The sequence below is a fragment of the Narcine bancroftii genome, chromosome 6 (assembly GCF_036971445.1).
Source record: "Narcine bancroftii isolate sNarBan1 chromosome 6, sNarBan1.hap1, whole genome shotgun sequence".
NCBI classification, from domain to species: Eukaryota; Metazoa; Chordata; class Chondrichthyes; order Torpediniformes; family Narcinidae; genus Narcine; species Narcine bancroftii.
In genome coordinates, this window is record NC_091474.1 from 9,841,433 (window position 1) to 9,864,341 (window position 22,909).

Genomic DNA, 22,909 nt, shown 5'->3' on the forward strand with positions numbered 1-22,909 from the left:
TTTCATCTGACGCAAGGATCGACAACGAGATAGACAACAGACTCGCCAAGGCAAATAGTGCCTTGGGAAGACTGCACAAAAGAGTCTGGAAAAACAACCACCTGAAGAGACACACAAAGATCAGTGTGTTCAGAGTCGTTGTCATACCCACGCTCCTGTTCGGCTCCAAATCATGGGTCCTCTACAGGCATCACCTACGGCCCCTAGAACGCTTCCATCAGCACCGTCTCCGCTCCATCCTCAACATTCAATGGAGTGACTTCATCACCAACATCGAAGTACTCGAGCTGGCAGAGTCCGCAAGCATCGAATCCACGTTGCTGAAGACCCAACTGCGCTGGGTGGGTCACGTCTCCAGAATGGAGGACCATCGCCTTCCCAAGATAGTGTTCTATGGCGAGCTCTCCACTGGCCACCGAGACTGAGGTGCACCAAAGAAGAGGTACAAGGACTGCTTAAAGAAATCACTTGGTGCCTGCCACATTGACCACCGCCAATGGGCTGATCTCGCCTCCAACCGTGCATCTTGGCGCCTCACAGTTTGGCGGGCAGCAACCTCCTTTGAAGAAGAGCGCAGAACCCACCTCGCTGACAAAAGACAAAGGAGGAAAAACCCAACACCCAACCCCAACCCACCTATTTTCCCTTACAACCGCGCCTGCCTGTCCCGCATCGGACTTGTCAGTCACCAACGAGCCTGCAGCAGACGTGGACATACCCCTCCATAAATCTTCGTCAGCGAAGCCAAGCCAAAGAAAAAAATAAGAAAGAAAGAATAAGTTGAAGTTTGATTCTGTTTTCATGTTTAAAGATAATTAAAAGCATCTTTTGTTTTAAGTAACCATTTGTCTTGGTGAATTTCTATTGTGGCTGGGTTTTGGGGTCCTCTGGGCCCATAACACTTGCTTTATACACTATTTTAACTATGTATTTAAAAATATTGTGGTCTTTGCATATTTTCTCTCTGCAATGGGTATAAAAACCGTTGCTCAAGATAACAAAATAAAATGGACTGGGGTTCAATATGCTTATATTATTGGATCCCATGAGCAGAGTCCACATCACTTCCTGTCATTATTTCAGCACACTGATGTATCGATCCATATTCCTTTCTATTTTGTTCTTTTTTTTTTAAAAATTTTTTTTATTTTTCACACCATAAATCACATTAGCCATGATACACACTTTTTCCTTTTCACACATATACAGTGACATTTTCTCCCCCCCACCTCCCTCCTCCCAACCCACCCCCCCACCCCCCCCATCCATTTAAGGTATACAATCTAGGATACATTAAACCAGTCAGACAATGTTGTCACTCAACAAAAATACACCAGAAATTCTACTGAGTCCATTCTTTTCTTTCCTTCTCCTTCCATCAACTTAGGTAATGTTTGTCCCCGGTAGGTTTTCGCTATTGTATTTAATGTAAGGCTCCCATATTTGTTCGAATATTTCAATATTATTTCTTAAACTATATGTTATTTTTTCTAATGGAATACATTTATTCATTTCTATATACCATTGTTGTATTTTCAAATTATCTTCCAATTTCCAGGTTGACATAATACATTTTTTTGCTACGGCTAGAGCTATCTTGACAAATCTTTTTTGTGCATCCTCCAAATCAATTCCAAATTCTTTGTTTTTTATGTTACTTAGGAGAAAGATCTCTGGATTCTTTGGTATATTGTTTTCTGTTATTTTATTTAATATCTGATTGAGATCTTCCCCTATTTTGTTCTTTTTAATGACCAATTGATCAACCAGTCTGAAGGGCAATTAGCAGTCCTAAGCACAGAAGCTATCAAATTATTTGTAGATTTGATTGGTATTTCTTTAAAGAAATCAAGGAGATTAGTTGGGAAACATCTTGCCATTAAAAAAAACCCACAGAACATGCTGAAAACACACAGCAGCTCAGCAGCATCTGTAAAACGAGAAATAGGGTTATTGTTTCATGTTGTAGACTCTTTGTCAGAATTGGGAAAGAGAGAACAGAGTTACTTTTAGGTTCAGAAAAAAATCAGGGTTGAAATGGATTTTAAAAAAAAAGGAAATATTAATAGATGAAGAACAGCATAGGCCACAGAGGGCCAAAATGTTGCAAACTCTAGAGTAGTCAGACTTCACCCAGCAGCAGCCTCAACTTCTTGTGTGCAGTCTGATTTATTATTTTGCATATTTAAAACTGCAATCAGAATAATGCGTCTGCAATTATCTGATCAACCTGGTCTCACGTCTGCCACACACACAGCAAACTCCACTTTTGTCCATTTTATGCTGAACACTTCTGCTAAGCCTGCAACATGTCATTTTAGTCTCAGACCAACTGTAATAGATTTGGGGAGAGGGGAGGGAGGTGGACAGGAGAAATTAATTTAGATGCCAGAGAAAACAAAAGAACTTTCTTGTTGAAACTCTCCTTAGGCCTTTCTATAGAGGATAAAAAACAGATATTCTCCGCCTTTACATCCATTCACCTACCATTATAAAAATGCTGAAGGCAGATTCCGGAGGCACACTCCAATCCATCCAGGGAGGCTAGTCTCACAGGTGAAGCGAGTGGCTCCACCTCACTCCATAAAGGCAATGCCACTGAAGGCAGCTGCTTAGGGGGAGGGTGATGATGTCACAATAATGCCAACAGCCCGCGACCCAGGAGCCAATATCAGGGCCCCCATGGTGATTGGTGCTGGGGTTTGGGCTCCCTCTTGCCACTCTTCTTGTCCCCCCTCTGCCTCTCGCTTCTTCATGCCGCTGAGACTGAGGAGCAGTAGGGCAGTGAGGAGCAGGAGAGGGCGAGAATGGATGTGCAAGATGAAGGGGAGTGGAAGAAGACTGGCCCAAAGATCATGGAGGCCCAATGGGGTAAGGAGAGTTGGAGCCCACTGAGCTGATGGGAAGGGAAGGGACCCGGATGCTGAGCTCCAAGGCCAGGGAGGAAGGAGGACAGATGCTGAGGAGTGCAGACAGAGAAGCAGAGCCAGGGAGTCCGACGGATGAAAGAGGGGAGTGAAGAGCCTTGCTCGGCATGCCAGAGGGGAAGCGCCAGGCAGAAGAGCTGGAAGAAGGATCAATAGCTGCCTTTGTTACCCATAATTCCCCCACACAGCTGGAACCACTCTGCATTTCCCAGAGAGGTTCCAGCTGTGTGGGGGATTATGACTAACGAAGTCAGCCATTACTCAGCACCATTACTCACGGTGTTGGGCGTTGCTACTGCACCACCCGCCCTGCCTCCCTCAGCTCTGGAGGATGACTCCCGATTACACTCTCCATAAAAGCAATGCTGGAGCAGCCTTAGAGGCCTTCTCCATAAAAAGGCAAGTCCACCTTTTCTTCCCACCCAATGGAGCTGGCCTCAATGTGGTGTAGCTCCATAAAAACACCGTTTTTGTTAATGAATAAATTTGTATCAGTTTAGGTGATCCCAAAGCACATGATAATCAAATTAATATTCCAGTAGAAGTCCATCATTCTGGATGCCAGAAATACAGACCACCCGAGAATCCAGATTTTTCGAAAACTCTCAAACTTTTTAAACTTAGTGGCTTTTGTGTGCATGCGCGCACGTGTAAGCGCCACAGATGTACAGTGGCAACAAGCGATCACACTTAATACAGGCAGTCTTAACACAAAGAAATTCATATTGTATTTTTCTTTAATAATGTCCTTTTTTAAACATAATTTCAAGCATTACATGTGATTTTTTTGCAGTGAAAAAATTATATTTATTATTATATTTACATCTTTGCAAAGTGTTGACTTTATTTTTCTTTAAAACTGCTCGTTTTGATAAATTAAGCTAATGAATAAACTTTCAAAATGTACTTGATTATCTCTTCTTTATTCCTCCTTAAATCTGAATTTTAAAAGTACTGCTCGAGAATCTGGAAAATCCAAACTGACCCAATCAATCCCTGAGTTTTTGAATTTTTAATTTAGACATACAGAGAACAGGCCATTTCGGTTCTCGAGACACCGTCCAATTTACACCCTATTAACCTACACCTCCGGTATGTTTTGAACATGGAAGGAAACCGGAGCCCCCAGGGAAAACCCACATAGACACGAGGAGAATGTGCAAACTCCTTACATAGCGTGCGATTCGAACCCCAGTCCGGTCCTCATCGCCAGCTCTGTAAAGGCGTTGGACTAACCGCTACACCTGAACTAAATTTTAGGACTTCTACAGTATTGAAATGGACAACATTCAGGAAGCAGTCAAGCGCTTGACTGAACCAATTATGATATCTCTGCAGAACACTCTGGTCCATTACAGTACAGGGGAATGTTACTCTCTTCATTTCACAGGCAGATTGACATGGAAATCCATGGTAATATTTCTCAGAGGTGGCGTATATTATTTTTGGTAGGGGGGGGAAGGGAGGGAGGTGTGCAGTTTTTAAATGTGCGCCCCAACACCAAATAAAAAGCATGCAAATCAGCAATTACCCATAATTAAGAATTTGAAACATTTTTATAAAAAATGGTAAACATCCAGAGACAGCATTTTCATTTATTTGTTGACAAATACCTTTGCTTTGTTGATGAACAATTCTATAGAATTGCAATGACATTATTTATAAAATTTACTCATCCACCCTCACTATCTACTTTCCACCCCCAGATTCTGACAAAGTCAGTGACCCCATATCCACCTACCTGTGGGACTGTGCTTGGCCCCTGGCCCTTAACCCCACCACCTCTCCCCATCTTGATTTGATGCCTGCCCACACATTTTAATACGTTGATGAAGGGTTCAAGCCCGAGACATTGGTTTTGCATCTTTTTCTTTGCTATATAAAGTGCACTGCTTGACCTGTTGAGTTTCTCCAGCACTGTGTTTTTTACTCAAGTGACCCCTGGGAATGACCGAGGCCCCTCAATCCAGTTAGGTGCAGAAAAACTTGGTGGAATAGGATTGCTGAATTAGGGTCTGCCTTTTGAGCCAAAAGGTGGGAAATTCCAGCTCTCAGTGTTCTAGCGAGGGATTCGGCCAGCTCATTCACTGACAGAATGGTTCAAGACCACACACTACCTCAATCATTCATTGCATATGCCCAGTGATGTGACTGTGTATGCATACCAGCACACGAGCCAAACCTCTGCAGGTGTGTTATAGGTTTTAGATTATATTCAATTACATGCTATAAAGAAGAATTTTCAGGCCAGAGAGTTTTAAGAAACTGAAATTTGTAGCCTGAACAACAGTAGACTACAGAGAGTAGATCAATGTGTTTCAAAAGGCCAGTGTGATTGGAGTGGATTAAAGGGCATTAAACAGGAAGACCTGTTGTGGGTCATGGACATTTCTTTTAAACACAACTTCATAAGGAAGATTCAGAAATTGGACCACCAATTTTGTCGGCAGAATCAGAAACGGCAATGAGGAAGCATACAGGAGGGAGATAGATCAGCTCGTTGAATGGTACAATAACAACCACCTTGCACTCAATGTCAGCAAAACCAAGGACAGGATTGTGGACTTCAGGAGGAAGTCAGGGGAATACGACTCAGTCCTCATTGAGGGTTCAGTAATGGAGGGTTCAAGAAATTCAAATTCTTGGGTGTCAACATCTCTGAGGATCTGTCCTGGAGCCTCCATGTTGATGCAATCACAAAAAAGGCTCACCAGTGGCTATACTTTGTGAGGTGGCTGAGGCGGTTTGGTATGTATCTGAAGACTCTCGTAAACTTCTATAGGTGGAGAGCATTCTGCTGGTTGCATCACTGCCTGGAATGGAGGTGCCAACTCTCAGGACAAGAAAAAACTCCAGAGGGTTGTTAATTCGGCCCGAGACATCACAAACACCAGACCATTCCATTGAGGACATCTACAAGAGCCAGTTTCTTAAAAAAGCAGCCTCTATCCTCAAAAACCCCCACCACCCAGGCCATGCCCTCTTCACTCTGCTACCATCGGGTAAAAGGTACAGGAGTCCAAAGATGAGCAATCAGTGGCACAAGGACAGCGTCTTCCCCTCTGCAATCAGATTCCTGAATAATCAATGAACCAAAGACACCGCTTTACTTTTTGTCCTCTATTAGTGTTATTATTTTATTTTTTACAGTAATGTCGTATGACAGTTATGATACGTATGTTTGCACTGGGACGCTGCCACAAAACTCTGAATTTCATGACTTGTTCATGACAATAAATCCTGATTCTGTTTCATTGTATAGACTATTGTTAGAGAAAAACGGTGCATTTTAAGGAATTTATTTCTCTTGATCTGGAATGATACTTCTAACAAACTGCACATTAAACTGTCAAACAAGGTTATTATTTAGGGATTAAAAACAAATTTCAAGTTAACCCAATCATGAATAAGCACTCAACATTATGGAACATGGGAAGATGTTAACACGATGATCCAAAACCTAATGACAACTTTGCTGAATCCCTGCCAGAAGTGAAAAAAGACTAGAGACATTAAAATATTCTGCAAGTTTCACATGGATGAAAATGTCAATAAACTAGAAAATATCACTTCCTAGATCTCCTCTTTTTTTAAAAAAATAGTTACTTAAAATTTGAGCAAGTCTACAAGTTCCAGGTTTTGACTTTAAAAGTTCTAACCTGAATGCTTCACCACCCAGGTACTCTTGCACTTAAAATCTCTGCTGATGTCAAATGGACTTTCACTAGATTCAACCTCTGTTCATTTCTTATGTTTTCCAACTATGTTCCAACATTTGCTCAGTAAACTTCAAAACATGATCACTTCGGTTACATTTGGGAAGGTTCAAGCTTACCAATCATTAAAAAATATAGCTAACCCAGGGGCATCACTTGGAGAATAATAGCATTAAAGGCAGGAGGTACAAAGAAATTTGAATAGAGTTGAAAAGCAAGTCATGTTGAAACCAAAAAGATGTTTATTGGGGGGGTGGGGGTGGTAAAGCAAGGAAGAGTAGGCTTACTCCGGGGGTAGAAGAAAGAAATGCTTTTGCAAGGGGAAAACAAAAAGCAATGATTATAGAGACCCTAAAACCTCCATTTAACATAAAACGTAAAGGTACCTTGATGGAAGGCTCCAGCCCAAAACGTTGGTTATGTATCTTTATCTTTGCTACCTGCTGAGTTTCTCCAGCATTGTGTTTTTATTTTTAACCCATCCACCAACATCTGACACAGGTTAGTGATATTAATGCGATTTTGTAAAATGTTGGATCGACATAAAAATCATTCTACTTTCAATTTTTGATAGATGTTTTTAGGAAATCTATTGTTAGTGTTTTAAAAAAGGAAGGAAGGAATTTGGCTATTACATTCCTCCTGTCCTCAGACAAAGCACATTGATGCAGAATATGCTCTTGCTTGCCAGTTATTTCATGGGAAATCTATGACTGCCATCTTTTCACTAGAATACAAAGGACACACTTTTTGCTTAATCTGCTCCCTGAAGTATACTGTAAAGGAAAATTATTTTTGATTTAAATTCTAGAGAATTAACTTCCCCTCACTCTTATTTCTTTCATTTCCCTCTCCCTCCATAATCTTCTATAATCATGGCTAGTTCTAAACAACAACAAAAAAAAAATCTCTTCAGACCTAAAATATTAGGGGCAAGATTACTAAAGGAGTTAAACAAATAAAATAAATGCATAATGTTTGATTGTGTTGGAGGTTTTTAGTCATGCTCCAAAGGGATGAGTTGACATCTTCTTGGCTTCACTGTTAGGTTCCAGTGCTTTGACCACATTATACTGGAATACTCCCAGACTGCCAAGGACATTTATGTAACAGGCACCCAGCAGTTTCACCACTAACATTTCAACACCTCCTCAGAAGAACACTGGCTAAATTTTCTTCAAGTCCTCGTGTAAAATCAGAATCCAGAAACCTCTAACCAACCGTTCAACTAATTTAACTCGTGCCAAAGTTCTGCTCAACTTCAATCCAATCACAGCAACATCAACTTGGAGGATGATGTCTTCTTGCCATGAGTATCACAAGATCACAAAGGAAAATGATCGATTACCTTCAACTCCTCTCACAAGAAAGTTCCGTTACAATGGAATTGAAAACCACAAATATGGCTCAGACAGGTGTAAATATTAACAAGGCCAGGATGTGTCTATGGAGGAAAAAAAATGATTCAAGCCCATGTCTCCTCGTCAGAACATTAATAGATTTTCTCTCTCAACAGGTGTGCCCATCTTGCTGAGGACCTGGAGCACACGGTTTTCTTTCAGTTCTCCAGCATCTGCTGCGTTTTATTTTTGGACACAATTTTGATATTCTGGGAATTCAGAATTCTCTGCTCACAGCGATTTTCAATGGTGTTGAGGACTAAAATAAAGAAGACATTGTATGTGATAAAAGATCACACCTGAGGCAGAGGAATAAGTTAATAGTTGAAGGGGTTAACTTGGCTGAGAAAAAGGATAATAACTAATACACCAAAAAATGTACACTTACCTTTGGCTCCTGTTCCACTGAAATGTGATTAATAGAATAACAATGCTTAAAAACTCCCATGCACAACTGTGAGAAATTGCTGTTTAAAAGAAAGACAGCCTAGGGTAAAACAATATTACCATTCTCAAGCTTCTTAACACCTGGAAGGAAATTCAAACCCTGGCTTTCTGAAGTAAAACTCGCCTAAATAGTTTCACCAAGGATTAAAATTCTCATTTTTAACCTAAATGGCCAAAAAAAACCACCCCAAAACTTTTATTTACAACCGACCTTGTATTGCAAGCAGAACTTTTCAAGTTGACGCGCAGCAACAATACTTGAAGAATGGATTCTAAAATTATAGGAAGTGAATGGGAGGGAGCTCACAGGGAATCAGTGGCAACTGGATAGGCTGCATCAATACCTGCTGTAAATACCTGCATCAATACCTGCTGTAAATACCTGTTCACAGGCTGGGGGGGATCTCTTCATGTTCAGTTTATCAAGATTCTGAACTTCAAAATCACTTTCCAGCCCTTGCAGCAGAATGAGAATCAGAATTTATTGATATGATTGTGTCACAAAATTCATTGTTTTGCATTAAAGTGCAAACATTTATACAGCATAAACCACCTTACAAAATAAATAAAAATAGTGTAAGAAAAAGTCTAAGTAAGGCAGTGTCTGTGGTTCATTGTTCATTAAGGATTCTGATGGGAGAGGGAAAGAAACTGTCCTTGTGCCACTGAGTGTTTGCCTTCAGGCTCCTGTACCTTTTCCCTGATGGCAGCAGAGTGAAGAGGGCATGGCCTGGATGGTGATGGTCTTTGAGGATAGAGGCTGCTTTCTTAAGACACTATCCCTTCTACATGTCCTCAATGAAGTGAAAGCTGGTGCCTGAGATGTCGCAAGCTGAGTTAACAAGCCTCTGGAGTTTTCTCTTGTCCTGAGTGTTGGCACCTTCTTACCACAGTGATGCAACCAGCTAGAATCCTCTCCATGGTTTACCTGCAGAAGTTTTTGGTTACATACCGAATCTTCTCAAACTCCTCACAAAGTAATAGCCGCTGGCAAACCTTCTTCAAGATCACATCGTCATGAAGGCTCCAGGACAGATACAGTTTTTAAAAAAACCCTGGTATCCGGCACCTATGGGAGATTGGTAGATGCCGGATAAGAGTATTTTCTGGTTGCTTGAGACGTACTCTTACAATGTCTAACTAATACTCCTGCATCAAGAATAACAGTTTAAAAGGAAAAGATAATACTCTGTATTTGCACTGAGCAAACTTCACTTGCATAAATATATAAACCTTAAAGTATTTTACTTCATTTTCAGTCACATTCTTTGAAAACATTTAAATGTCACTACATCTGCAGGTTCTCCCTCTCCACAGAGCCACATTATAGATAATTAATTCCCCCCCCACCCCCCACCCAAAGTTGACAGGAAAAGCCTCTGACCGAGGTGACTCTTAATAAGCAAGATTAAGGAGACAATTTAAGAGAATCACTCCAACAGCGAGCAGCATCAACCTGCTTGTCATCCAGGGTGACCTCATTGCTTTTCATGCAACTTTATTTAAACAGCTGCTCTGAGCAGAGCACGACCAAGGCCCTCCAATGGCTGAATATTTGCTCTCATCTTCACCAAAGGTTCATGTGTTACTTCAGAGAACATTTACTTTTACAATTATAAACTTTTATTTCGCTTCTTATTTATTTTTTAATTTTAAAAACTTTATTTTGCTCTATTATTTTGCCAGTTGCTTGAGGCTGTTGGTTGTTTGAATTCCAAATACCAGTGGTATCATTCCAGCACACCACTGTGCAATGGCTGGAACTGTACTGCTTGAACGATCCTCATGAAGTTGTAACTGCAGGTGTTCACAGCAAAGGTCAAAACTGACTCAGCATCCAAATGCACAAGGAAACCTAGCAGTGCTGTACTGGGAACCTTGCAATTGAAAACCAAAGTCTTTTAAAGACCTATTAAAAGCAGCAGTAAGACATAATGCTGTTTTAATGCCATTAAAAGGGTATAGAACATTTTCAGGATCCACAGTTCAGTTCAAAGACCGGACACAGTATCATTTCCATCCAAAATCACCAAACTCTGAGCTACAAATCTACCCAATCGAGTTTCCAACCTTTTTAAAAGACAGATACTTATTTCAAGCATAATCTCATGCTTCTCTTTTTCCAATGCTTACTTGAATCAGTAGGTTCTTGTTAACATGCATGGTCAATTATTCCATTCTTATTTTGCATTATCTCCAGAATGCTAAATAACTTCTTTTGGATTCTATTGCCTTAAAATCATTTACATTAACTATTTACATTTCAAATATTATTTGTGATAGCATTTTTTCTTGTTATCTTCAGGTATCTGCATAGTCAGGGTATCGAAAGTTTTGGAGAGAAGGCCAGGGAGTGGGGCTGAGTGGGAGAATGGATCAACTCAGGATGGAATGACAGAGTGGTCTTGATGAGCCAAATAACTTCTGCTCCTATATCTTATGGTCTTGGTACATCTATTTCAGTCTTCATCTCCGTTTCTGGGTATCATTTTGCACTTGCAAACATAGAAACATCTCTCTAATACAGAAATTGTTCGGATAGGAGTCCCATCAGTCCTGTTCTCTGAAAGTTTACTCCTCTAAATCAGAGTACATAGTTTTCTTATTTCTGCCTATTCAAAAGCAAAATCATTTGGAGAGTTAACTTATCCTGTTTGCATAAACCTGTCAGCAAATATTGCAAACCCACAGATTAGAAGAGAAATGGAAAGTAATAACTTAAAACAATATTACATTTTAATTGAGTGTATTTCATTACAGGTGCCAAATCTTTCATATAGGATTCCAAATGCCAGCAATCTCCAAAAACAGGCACTTTATTTTGTAATGAAAACCCCGACCACCTCGCTCCTAGCTCCTGCCATCCATGGCCATCCCCCCCACCCCACCCATGGTTATCCATCAGTCACCCTCCCCACCCTGGCTATCTGTCAATCACCTCCGTCCTTGTCCCCAGCTGACCATCTGTCTCCCCCCCACCCCATCTAACTTCCGACGAGGCATCAGGGGTGCAATGCTGCTGAGCCTGGAGTTCACTCATGGCAGCGGCTGTTGACAGCTCAATATGGGAGCAATGGCCATCTTCGTTACCCATAATCCCCCACGCAGCTGGAACCACTCTGCCAGCACCAGAATGATTACAGCTGTGTGTAGCATTATGGGTAAGGAAAACGACCATTGCTCCCACATTGAGCCAGCCACTGCCTGCTTCTCTCCCACCTGGTACTCGGGGCCGAAAGTCTCTTTTCCACTGAAGGTAAGAGAGGATGCGGACAGGGACAGGGGTCTGAGCCAGTTTTATTTTGAGGTTTTACTTTAAAATAAAAAAAACATGCTAATGATATTATGGTCTTTATTTATCTAAATTCATTTAACATCTCATGCCCCATTTTGTGTGATTTTGAAACATTGCATTTTCTTAAAGGGACCGCCATTTTAAAATGATGCCGAAATCTGGAAGATTCCGAACAATAGCAGCTGTCCGGTCCCGACAATTCCGGATAAGAGGTTAAGCACATGTATTTGTGCTTTTAATTTACTTTTTATTTTTGTCATGTTTTTATTTTAAATAGTGAATGAAATAGAAATTGAGAAGCTTTTAAAAATGTTAAATACTTTTGACAGGAAGCCTCTCCCCATCTTTGGTTTCTACCCAATCAATACAGCTACAAGGACTCCAGCAGCCAAGTCCTGGCCGGTTGGATTGACCAACATCACACAAGGGAATGACCTTACAGATCTGCCCTGGATCAGAACCAGTAAAGGACTGGAGACCCCACTGTTTTCATTGAAGAATGCAAGCCCACAAATTGGAAGGGAATGGAGATAATTTTAAAAAAATCACTTTAATTGAGTTATATCTTCTGCTTCCACAGATGCTGCTCGACTCACTCTGTTCTTCTACCACTCTGTTTTGCTCCAGATTTTTACCAACTAAAGTCTCTTGTCTTCAGTCTGGTTTCTCTAGATCTAGTTACCAGATCCAAATACATCTTGAAAATTCAAGTAAAATCACACATTACATCTTTGATATTCCAGGGAATGTGCTGATATTTTATGTATTGGTTGCTTGTACCTTAGCTGATGGTGTCCAGATATCTTCTAGTGACCCTATACTGACAGTAGGATCCTGAAGCACTGAAAGGAACTGAATGACAACTGGCCCAAGATGAGCACTAATTCTTGATTGCTAATGTTTGGAAGTTTTGATGTAGGAGACAAGGACAACAAAAATCAGCCTGGCTCCAAGTGAAAAATTGAACTTTTTTTTTTGATTAGTGGAATTTTTTTTGAGAATAGCGGTTAAAGATGTCATAGGGCATTTTAAAAGACAAAAACATTAATTATATGGCCACACAACCATCATTATATCAAGGTTGGCAATGAAGGTTGTACTCTGGGAGAAAGTACGGCTGTTGGTCGAATGGAAGCTTTTGGAACCACGCCTCATTTTATGCAGGAATTCCTCATGTAACTACAAGCCACTCCAAGTATAAAATTATCTTCTCTTTAGTGTGTTCAATAACATTGTTACACACCAATAAATAATAATTGGAAAACCAATTATATTGCAGTTACTGAAACAAAGAGAGAAATGGCCAACCATCTGTGGAAAGAGGAACTAGGTAATGCTTCGGGTTAGCATCACTTTCTCAGTACAACTAACAAGAATAAAGTGACATTCAACAGATTCTGATTGAGGCATTATTCTATTTAAGAAAAAAAAGATTACGATTTAAATTTATTCTCATCATTTTCTGCTGCATGTCTTTTGATTTTTTTTTAAACATTTCTTGGAGGGGAGATCATTCTCAACTCCCACACAGTTTGTTTAGAAAATTGATTTGCTCTGCTATCCAGTAACAGCAACCACAAATTATATTCTTGGCTGGCTGCTTGCAAGTCCCCATCATATTAGCATGTATAGCTCTCCTGGTGAAGAATGTTGGAAGCCGGTCAGTGACGACTCATGGAGGCTCACAGATTGGCTTCTTCCCGGCTTCTAACTGTGATGATCCAAGGCCGACCTGACATGCCAACTTTAATGAAGTGAATGAACCTGCTCCAGGGCATGGAGCGGCCATTCTTAATGAGCATCGGGAATGGGTCACAGGGAAAGCAAAACTTAGCTCTTGGTCCCCAAAGGAAGCAAAGATGAAAAATAAATATGGTGGATATTTTCTACAAGATGAATTGTATTTTCTTTTAAAATGGAAACAAAACAGCAGAAAAATCTCCTTGTAATTAGCTTTGCTTTTTATAGCCCCTTTGTTATCAGCATTAGACCAATGGAAAGATGAGAAAAAGAAATAGAAAAAGCACCGAAAGAGACATTGGATTGTTATAAAATGTATGGAAACAAAAGAGCAAAAACAATTCCTGCAGATGGCACATGTCAGGCAAAATCCCATAAGACATGAAGTAATTTTTCAGATTGCATGGTAAAATAATATCCCACTGAGATGAAGTAATGTTAAGCAGTAACACTGCCTTTCAGAGGCCTCTTAGTTAATAGTTCATTATTCAGTCACCAACAGCTGCATTTACTGCAGATCCAAAATGTAAGCGTTAAATTTTAAAAACATTAAGAGAAACGTATCTAAAAACATTAAGAGAAACGTATCTAGGAACTGGATGGCTTTAGATATGAGACTTTTACCTCTCATATTGAGTTCAAATCAAGTTCAATTTGCTTCCTTCTCTGACTTGGGTGCAAGTGTTCTATTGTGAAATCGGTTTGATTTGTCGTAATCTAGGTCATCGGTGTTAAGCTCCCTTAAGGTGGCACGTCTTGTTAATCACCATCGAGATTGAGAAGGATGGTGGGAGAGAAAGTGTTGTGTTCACTAGACTGCTCTTAAGCTTGGGATTGGGAGGCATTCTTGAGGAAGATCGATAGGAACTTTGGTTTGTATCCACTGGGCAACACCAGAACTGATTTGGCAATTCTAATATTCAGCACCCGAGATGTAGTCTCCCATTCCACAGCGGTTAACACAAGGACCTGCTGATGAGGCAGCATCTGTGGGTAATCAAATGGTGGGTTCAGATCTTCTGAGCCATGCTCATACTGTGAGGATATTGTAGAAAATATCGCAGGTGAGCAGGATTCCATAAGAGATCAGGAGAAGAGGGATGAGGCTCTCCAAGACCTCTACCCATCCTCCCTCCCACAGACACATCCTCCCTCCCACAGACACACCTTCATGTACTGGATGAAGACCAGCAAACAGTTAAATGGAAAGAGTGATAATGGATGGGGCCAAGAGGAGGAGAGGGTTAATGGTGAAGAGACAAAGAGGAAAAAAAAAATGTAACATAGATTTCCTGTGATCTAAACTCAAAAAAAAAAGGTTGGTGACAGATATCCCAAAGGTGAACGAGACCATGAATATCAGCATGGTAAATGCGGGCTCACTCTTAAGTTTTAAGAATAAATTGGATAGATATGTGGATGGGAAAGGCCTGGAGAATTATGGAATGGGTACAGGTCAATGGAACTAGCAGCATGCTACACAGTCCAGAAAACAGGCCTGTTTTCTGTGCTTTAGTGCTCTTCAGTCAGTCCCGTGGAGATCACATGTATGTTTCAAAAGTAAAACTGGAAAGGCTGGGGAAGAACGTCTGCTCCTCCCACAGGTCAATCAACCACCCTCTGATAAAGGATCAGAGGCTCACAAATGAAGAGAAAGACCATTACAATTGCTAAATTTGCAGGAAAATGCTTGGCCTTCCACTTCTATTACTTATCATGCTTGAACCAAAGGCAAATTAATTGACCATGCAGTTGTCCACTTAAGAAAATGTTGGAGAGGAGTAAATTTTAATGTGGAATACCATCAATTCATTATACTTACATAAGACAATGCATGTTTATTTTCCTCTCTTTTAAAAAAAAGCAGGAATGCATTCTGACTTTGGTGACTCCCTGGATGCCAAAATAAGGACTGGAATGAGCCAGCGCCCCCCCCCCCCCCCCCCCCACTGATCTAAGAAACACAGGTAATAAAACACAAAAGTCTGCAAACACTGTGGTTGAAGCTACGGTGTGATAAAGGGCTCAAGCCTGAAATGTTGGTTCCGTATCGTTAGCTTTGCTATTTGACCTGCTGAGTTCCTCCAGCATTGTGTTTTTCCAGTAAGAGACATAGGATGTTTATAGCATAGAAAGAGGCCATTCAACTCATTGAGCAAACAATGAACTGCTGCAGGAACTCAACGGGACAGGCATCATCCACAGGTAGAAATGGCCAGTCTATGTTTCGGATCCACATCTTTAAAAGAGACCTGAGGCTGTGTTGGTTCTATATTGCCACTCTCACTCTGCCCGTTCCCCATAGCCCTGCAAATTATTTCCTTTTAGATACTTATACAGCTCACTTTTAAAAGTTTCAAATGATTGTAAATGAAAAGACATATTTCTATACTAAGGAAAACTATTGTTTAAAAGAACATAATTCAAGTTAGAAAAAGTTTTATAGGCGGCAATATTTGGCAACGAGGCTGACAATTAAAAACAAAGGCTCTTTTCTGCCTTGCCACAGAATGTTTCTTCAGTCAGAATAGTATTCTTAAGATTTATAAACAAAGTTCTCAATTTCCTGTTTTTTTTTAAATAAACAAGATTTAATCACTTTTATTCTTTCTTGACAGCAGCAAAAAATGCTGAATAAAACAGCAAGTTATAGAAGAAAACCGGCTCTGTGCCAAGCAGCTCTGCTGCTTTTACATTAACTTGCAATGTAATAATGTGAGAATTATTATTTTTAATGCCACGTTACTTATGCAAAACATCAGAATTGTACTGCAAATTAACGTGCAAATCAAAGGCTTTAAATATTGGTAAGGAAAAATAGTACATTTGAGCAAATCAAAGCAAAAATATGAGCAGAAAGTGGCCATTCTACATTAAAACTTGATGTTTTAATAATATTAACAGGAATAACACCCACAGAAAATAGAGCAGGAGGGAGGGAGTTCATTTGTCCCAAATAAAGCATGAGGGTGGATGGCTTTCTCTTGTGAGAGTGTAATGCATCATCAGTCGGAGCGGGAGCCCCCTTCCCCCCCCCCCCCCCCCCCCCCCACCAAATTGCTGGGGTGGGAAAATTAGAGGAATTTTGACCACGGTGTGAAAGGCCCGGTAGGTCCTGGCTTCCTGGGAATTTCACCCGGGTCCAAGAAGGGACACCACTCGACAATGGTGCGCAAAGGCTAAATGAGATCAGAATATCAAGTGCCTGTGATACATTCTCAACCTACCTACAGCCTTGGCCAAGATTGACTATTCCATCCTCCTACACCGTCACTTTTACATTGGCATCTCCGCAGAATTGACCTCTCCTGGTCAGATTTTGAACCAATCATCTTTTAGAAAGGCAGAGATCAATCCAGGACAGTTGGAACAATCCTAATGGAAGGTTGGATGTAATTAACCACTGGATTTATTTCACGAGGAAACATAGGGGGGAAAAAAATCACTGAAAGTTGTGTCTCTGATATTGTTTTGTAGCGATTTCTGCAAAACATTTGATAATGTATCACATGGCAACATGAGCAGAAAATAAAAAGTGGAATTCCAAGGAAGTAGCGATTCAATGATTATTATTCTATTTTCAACACCCCACCCTCAATCTTAATTTCAAGACATTACCCCCATTTTGGTTGTTTTTCAATAAATTGTGAATGTACAATAAAGCATAATGGCTGCCATTAGTTAAAGATTCGGAGACAAAATTATACATGTTTATCTGAAAGGAGGGAAAGAATACCGATTATTTGTTTTTACTTTCAGCAATAAATTCCATCTCTCTTCAGCTTAAATGGGCTATTTCATTGGAAATATAAAGCATAGATTTTATCTCACCTGTCTTTCGAGTTAGAAAATGATTTGAGACTTTGAAGAGTTTATTGATTTACCATTTACAAGCTTTTCCCGACTGAATCATTAAGTAATAAAAAACTCAACATTGTTACGTCGCAGACCAGCAGCAATAGAAATTGACCAAGTCAGTGTTATTTTTAAAACAATAATAAAATCTTACTTAAATCTAATGTGTGAGTGAGAGAGAGAGAGAGAGAGAGAGAGAGAGAGATCTAAACCAATCTGGAAATTCATTCCAAAAGTTCAGCCTTTGGTATCTTGTGTTGAAACTCAGACTTTTCGACTGTTGCACAGAAATAGTCATGAAGGAGGTGAGACGTTCCTTGATGAGAAGAGAAATCTCCTTTCATATGAATGGTTGCCACAACTCCCCTCTTCCTTGTGCAGGAGAAATGAAATGTGTGATTTCCACAAAGCTTCCAAAACCCAGGAACAGGTCATTTGAAATGACCACCACAATGGTCATGATGCAATGTAGGAATTCACCTGCTTTCTCTACCCAGATATGGGTCAATAAAAATTACTATTACAATGATCAAGGTGATTCAATAATTCCTCTGACAATGAGAATCAGCGGAAATGTCCATTTTCACACAGTCATTCCCCGTCTGTGTTTATCAGATGGCTGGTTAATCAATACTCAGTTCTGTTTCTTTAAATGTCCCATTCATACAACTCAATCACATGACTGTCGGTCACCATCTGTTTTTCCTGAATAAGCAACCATTGTTCTTGGTCTTATTTGAGAGCATCAACCTTGTTATAGTTTGGACCCGATGGTGCCATGCAATCTGTAAATGTGAAAACTGTGAGTGGTTGCAGCTTTCACCAACCCCCAAAGTGACACTCACTAAATAAAACAGGAGCTAGTAATACTAGCAATATATAAAGCCAACAATCAAGCCAACAAATCAAACCAAAAGATGAAGACAATTACAACTCAACAATCAAACTTAGAGATCTCATGTTTAATTGAAATCTGTAGGAAGATAACTTTAAAAAGGGCCACTGAGATATTTGTGGCTACATCCATACATCCATATATGTAAAAAAAGGCCAAAATTGAACAACATTTTAAAAAATCTAATTATCTTTCAAAACACTGTCACTCCTCCTGCCTTCTACACGTTATCCATTTCTCTCACCATCACCTGCACTCCCAATCAGAAGTGAATTCAAACTCCATGAGAATGCACATAAATCTCACACGATGATCTCACATTGCTCTTACAAGTTGAACATCCGGCCCATCGAACCTGCTCCGCCATTCAATGGGACTCATATCCCTCCATTCCAACCTGGTCTTAAATATATTGACTGAGGTAATCTCCGCTGTTTCAATGGGCAGCAAATCCCACAGATTCACCATCTTCTGGGAAAATAGCCTGAAATGTACCCTGAGTTTCTTTTCTTTATTTTAAATTATTTTTATTGAGTTTAATCCTACAAAGTTTCTAATTAAACAAATAACAGGTCATACTATCACAAATTAATCCATATTTGTATATTTAACAATATTTCTTAAAAATAATTCTGAATTTAAAAAAATTAGACAATCCCTTGATCTAAACAAAGGGTAAATGCCTGACTAATTTAATATGATCTATCACAGCCATAATTAAATGCATATTTAACAAGCTAATCTAAAAAAAGAATTTTAGCAAAAAAACCCCACAAAAAAACCCCTAAAACTAAATCTAATCTATCCCCCTGTCTAATCAAGGATTTAAAGACATAGATCAAATAGTGATCTTCAGACAATCACCAGAGCATCCAAATTTCTTAAATCTTCTCATCATAATATTCTATGAGTGGGCAAAGCATGTTTCTAAAGCACGGGATGATATATTTGTCAATGTTAAGTTCATACATTTCACCTCCCCAATACATATCTACACAGAGAAAATAACATAATCCTGGTGTACTCACAATGTGTTTACATTCCTCAGTCTCTTAAAAGCTGCTGGACGGATTTCCTTAATACGATTGAATCGTAGGTCCCTGCAAAAACACATTCAAGCAAACAAAATGTTGATACGAGATGACAGACTTTTACTGTATTCCACTGTTTCACCACATTTTGGCAATTGAAATAGATTATTTTTTAAAATTAAAAGAGAGAGTCGATAATTTTGTTATTGATTTTGATGTAAGAGATAGACACCTAGAAATTCAATGCACAGCGTTATTTATGTCAACACTGCATGACTGAAAATGAGCTTTTCCTAAAGTGAATCTCAACAACATCTATTTCCAAGTCATTTCATGTCACTCAACAAATTTGATTGGTCGCTTCCTGGCACAAGACATGATTGAGCTTCTGACACATTATTTCCAAATGTATCACCATGCCTGGCGATACTCCTATTGAGGAGGAGGCATTGTTCCTTTTGCAGAATTGCAAAAATTGGACCATGCTATTCAAGGAGGGATTCCCTATCGTGCCAATGGAACAAAAATGGGATGGGGACAGGTTGACTTTATCCACGTCAACTCACTGACCTGATGCGTCATCTTCTCCATCTTCTATCACCAACTTCTGCTGCAGATATGCTGTGATTTAATTTACATGTTGGTGATATGATTGCACTGGAAAATCATTTGGAATTTTTCACTGAGGAGGCCCCATGTGGCAAAAATCCCAACAGCTAAAATATGCAACAGTAGTAAGTTGGCCAAGGCAAGTCAGCATGTAAAATCCTCTTCAGCCACAAGGTGGAAGAATATTTTCCCAGAATTCTTGGGATGCCCCACCACCAACCTTACGTCATTTCCTTCTATCATCCACAGTAAATTCCCCTGCCCTCAGTGCACTTTTCTTCCATTGATCAATCCCATGAGTTCTACTTGGGGGTCAACTTTCATCCCATTTCCTGTTCTTCCTGTCATTATTCCTTGGTAAAAATGATAAAATTTTAAGAAAATGAACATCCACCTTGCTTCCATCTCGTGAGTTTGTCCACCAATTTACAGTTGTCCCTGAAATAACATTGTCCAGAGCAACTATTTCCTATGATAAGCAAACCCAGAACAAGAGACAGCATCTTATTAGAACTGAGGTATTCAAGATTGAAAGGAGACTGATTTACAATGGCTACCACTTTTCTTCCCACACACAGAGCATTAGATATAGTTTAAATGTCAGTGACATATGCATCAATTAAAATTTGGTATGGAGTTTAACAGATTTTTATGTTGGTTAAAGATATCAAAGGAAATTGCACAAAAATTGTAATACAGGTATCCCCCGCTTTTTGAAAGTTCACTTCACGCCACTACGAAAGACCTACATTAGTAGCTGTCTTCACTAACCAAAAGAAATCCAAAGAGGCTTTTATGAAAAAGGGAAAATAGCGCTCAGCGTTTGTTTTGCAGCGAGCTGTTATAGAGGCAGTGCTCACCCCGAGCAGCGAAAGTGGCGCCGCCAAGCTCCTTCCCTGGGAACTACAATCAGCATCAAGCCGCCATAGCTTTGAACTGTGACCGTGAGCATCTGTGCTTGATCTCGATTTATTTTGTGCATCCATTAGCAAGGTATCAGAAAAGCCGAAGAGAGCTCGTAAGGATGCTATTTGCTAGGTTATTTTTTTGGGTCAGCAAATGTATAAAAAATTATCCCATATAAATTAATGGTCATTGCTTCTTCGCCATTTCAGCTTACAAAAGGTTTCATAGGAATGCTCTACTTTTGGATAGTGGGGAAACCTGTTCTAAGGATAACCAGCATTTCGGGCCTGGGCACTTCAACAGGAACAACATGAAACATTGGTTACCCTTTCCTTCCTGTGGATGCTGCATAACCTGCTGAGTTTCTCCAGCACATTTATGTATTGTACTTGCCCCCAACATCTTCAGATTTTCTTCATTAACTCCTTGTCATGTTCTTTTTGAAAGAAAAGCTCCATCTTCAACATACATCTTCTTTTACCACCTTCTTTCCTCAGTCACAGATACAAGATTAGTTTCCAGTGTGGCTCCATATCCCCCCCCTGTGGGCTATCAGGCTTATCTGTGATCTTCATGGGGTGCTCAATAATTTGCTGAGATTAGAGCCAATGCTCAGGCAGGTAACTTCCAATTCTTGGCTTCCTCATGTCTCATCTTTTGCTGCTTCACTGGTGTCTTTCTCGGTTTTGCTGCCTGCCTCACATAGCTGCCGATTCTTCTCGATTCTCATTACAGCACTTGTCAAAACGCCACCAGGTCAGGGTAACTGGGTCATTTCTGAATTGGTAATCTGTATCTGGTGAAGTCCCACAGGGTGCAATCATGGGACCAGAACTATTTATGATCTATTCCAGCCATTCTCAATGGGGGCCACAGCATATTTAATCCAAAATGCTCCACCACTTTGAATGGTCATGGGTTTCCATTGATCAGTGGGGAGGTGAGATAACGTACATAACTAAAGCTTCTACACTGGGAATGTTGGCTGGCTTGGTACACTGAAGTTGGTTTACATATCCTTGCAGTGAATGCGGGGAAATTTGTGCACCGTGTTGGTGGGATGTTTCCAATGACTGGGCATTCTTGCCATTGTCAGTCCAGGCCTCAGAAAGAAAAGGTACTTGAAAGCATCTCACTGCTATATAAAAAAATGTAAAAGGGCAAATTTCAAGAACGATATTGGCCTGGAAAAAAAATATCGAGCAAATTAGAGCCAGAAATGGGCATGTTGGGTAGGAGTGACTGCTTGTGAACACTAGCCAAATGATCTCCAGCCCAAGCAGTGTCACGAGGGGCATTCTTCAAAGGGAACTTCACTATCCATTCGTGGAAGCCAGGCATGGGAATATGAAGCATAACGAGGTGGGCAGAAACAGGAGGATGGAGAACTTTGCAGACAAGGGCACGGATTTCAGTTGATGTATAGGCTGATAGGAAGAAGCTGTCAATGTTCAATTCCCCAACCACTCAGGAGAGGCATCTGGCTCTTATTACAATTTATATATTTCACAAGAGAAAGATCCTATTGTACCACTGACAGAGTTTACATTTTGAAACGCTCTTTCACAAATATCCAATTTCACCAATACTTTTTCCCTGTTACAATATTTTACTTGTCCCATGAGAGTCACTTAACCGGAAAGAAATTACAGAACGTAATTTTTCTAATCCAGCTGGTAGATCGGTTCCCTCATAAAATATAGTTGGTATTTGAATATTTTGCACTTTTTGAAAAAAGTGGGTTAAATTTGGAGGCATTTCTTCAGTTATTACCAATGTTTAGCAACATCTGGTATTTTCTGTTGAAAGAATTTTTTAATTAAAAAATGAATCAATTTTGGTCTATACAAATGAAAACCAAGAGGTAAAGAAACTAAATACATTTAATTCACTATTTCTGTACTGAAATAATAAATATTAAAATATACATAATCATGACAAAATACCTATATAAATATATAAACTGGTGAAATGTACTTTTAAGATTCAGAAAATCCACTGTAGTAAAACAGAGGGACATGTTTTGAATGAGTCTGCGGTCACTCATGACACATCTGAAAGAAGGAATCGCTTCACATGGGTGTTATG

The 22,909-nt window shown here is 39.9% G+C and overlaps 1 protein-coding gene across 6 annotated transcripts in view; it reads right to left on the reverse strand.

Annotated features, from left to right (window-relative positions):
- LOC138735682 (peroxidasin homolog) overlaps positions 1 to 22,909 on the reverse strand; it is a 179,359-nt gene that overhangs the window by 94,695 nt on the left and 61,755 nt on the right. For all 6 annotated transcript variants that reach the window (XR_011339869.1, XR_011339868.1, XR_011339867.1 and 3 more), the window contains exon 2: positions 19,304 to 19,375. Coding sequence is in view for 3 of the 6 variants with exons in the window: in XM_069883882.1 (XP_069739983.1) it covers positions 19,304 to 19,375 (72 nt within the window). In the remaining 3 variants the exon portion in view is untranslated. The remainder of the gene's footprint in view (positions 1 to 19,303; positions 19,376 to 22,909) is intronic.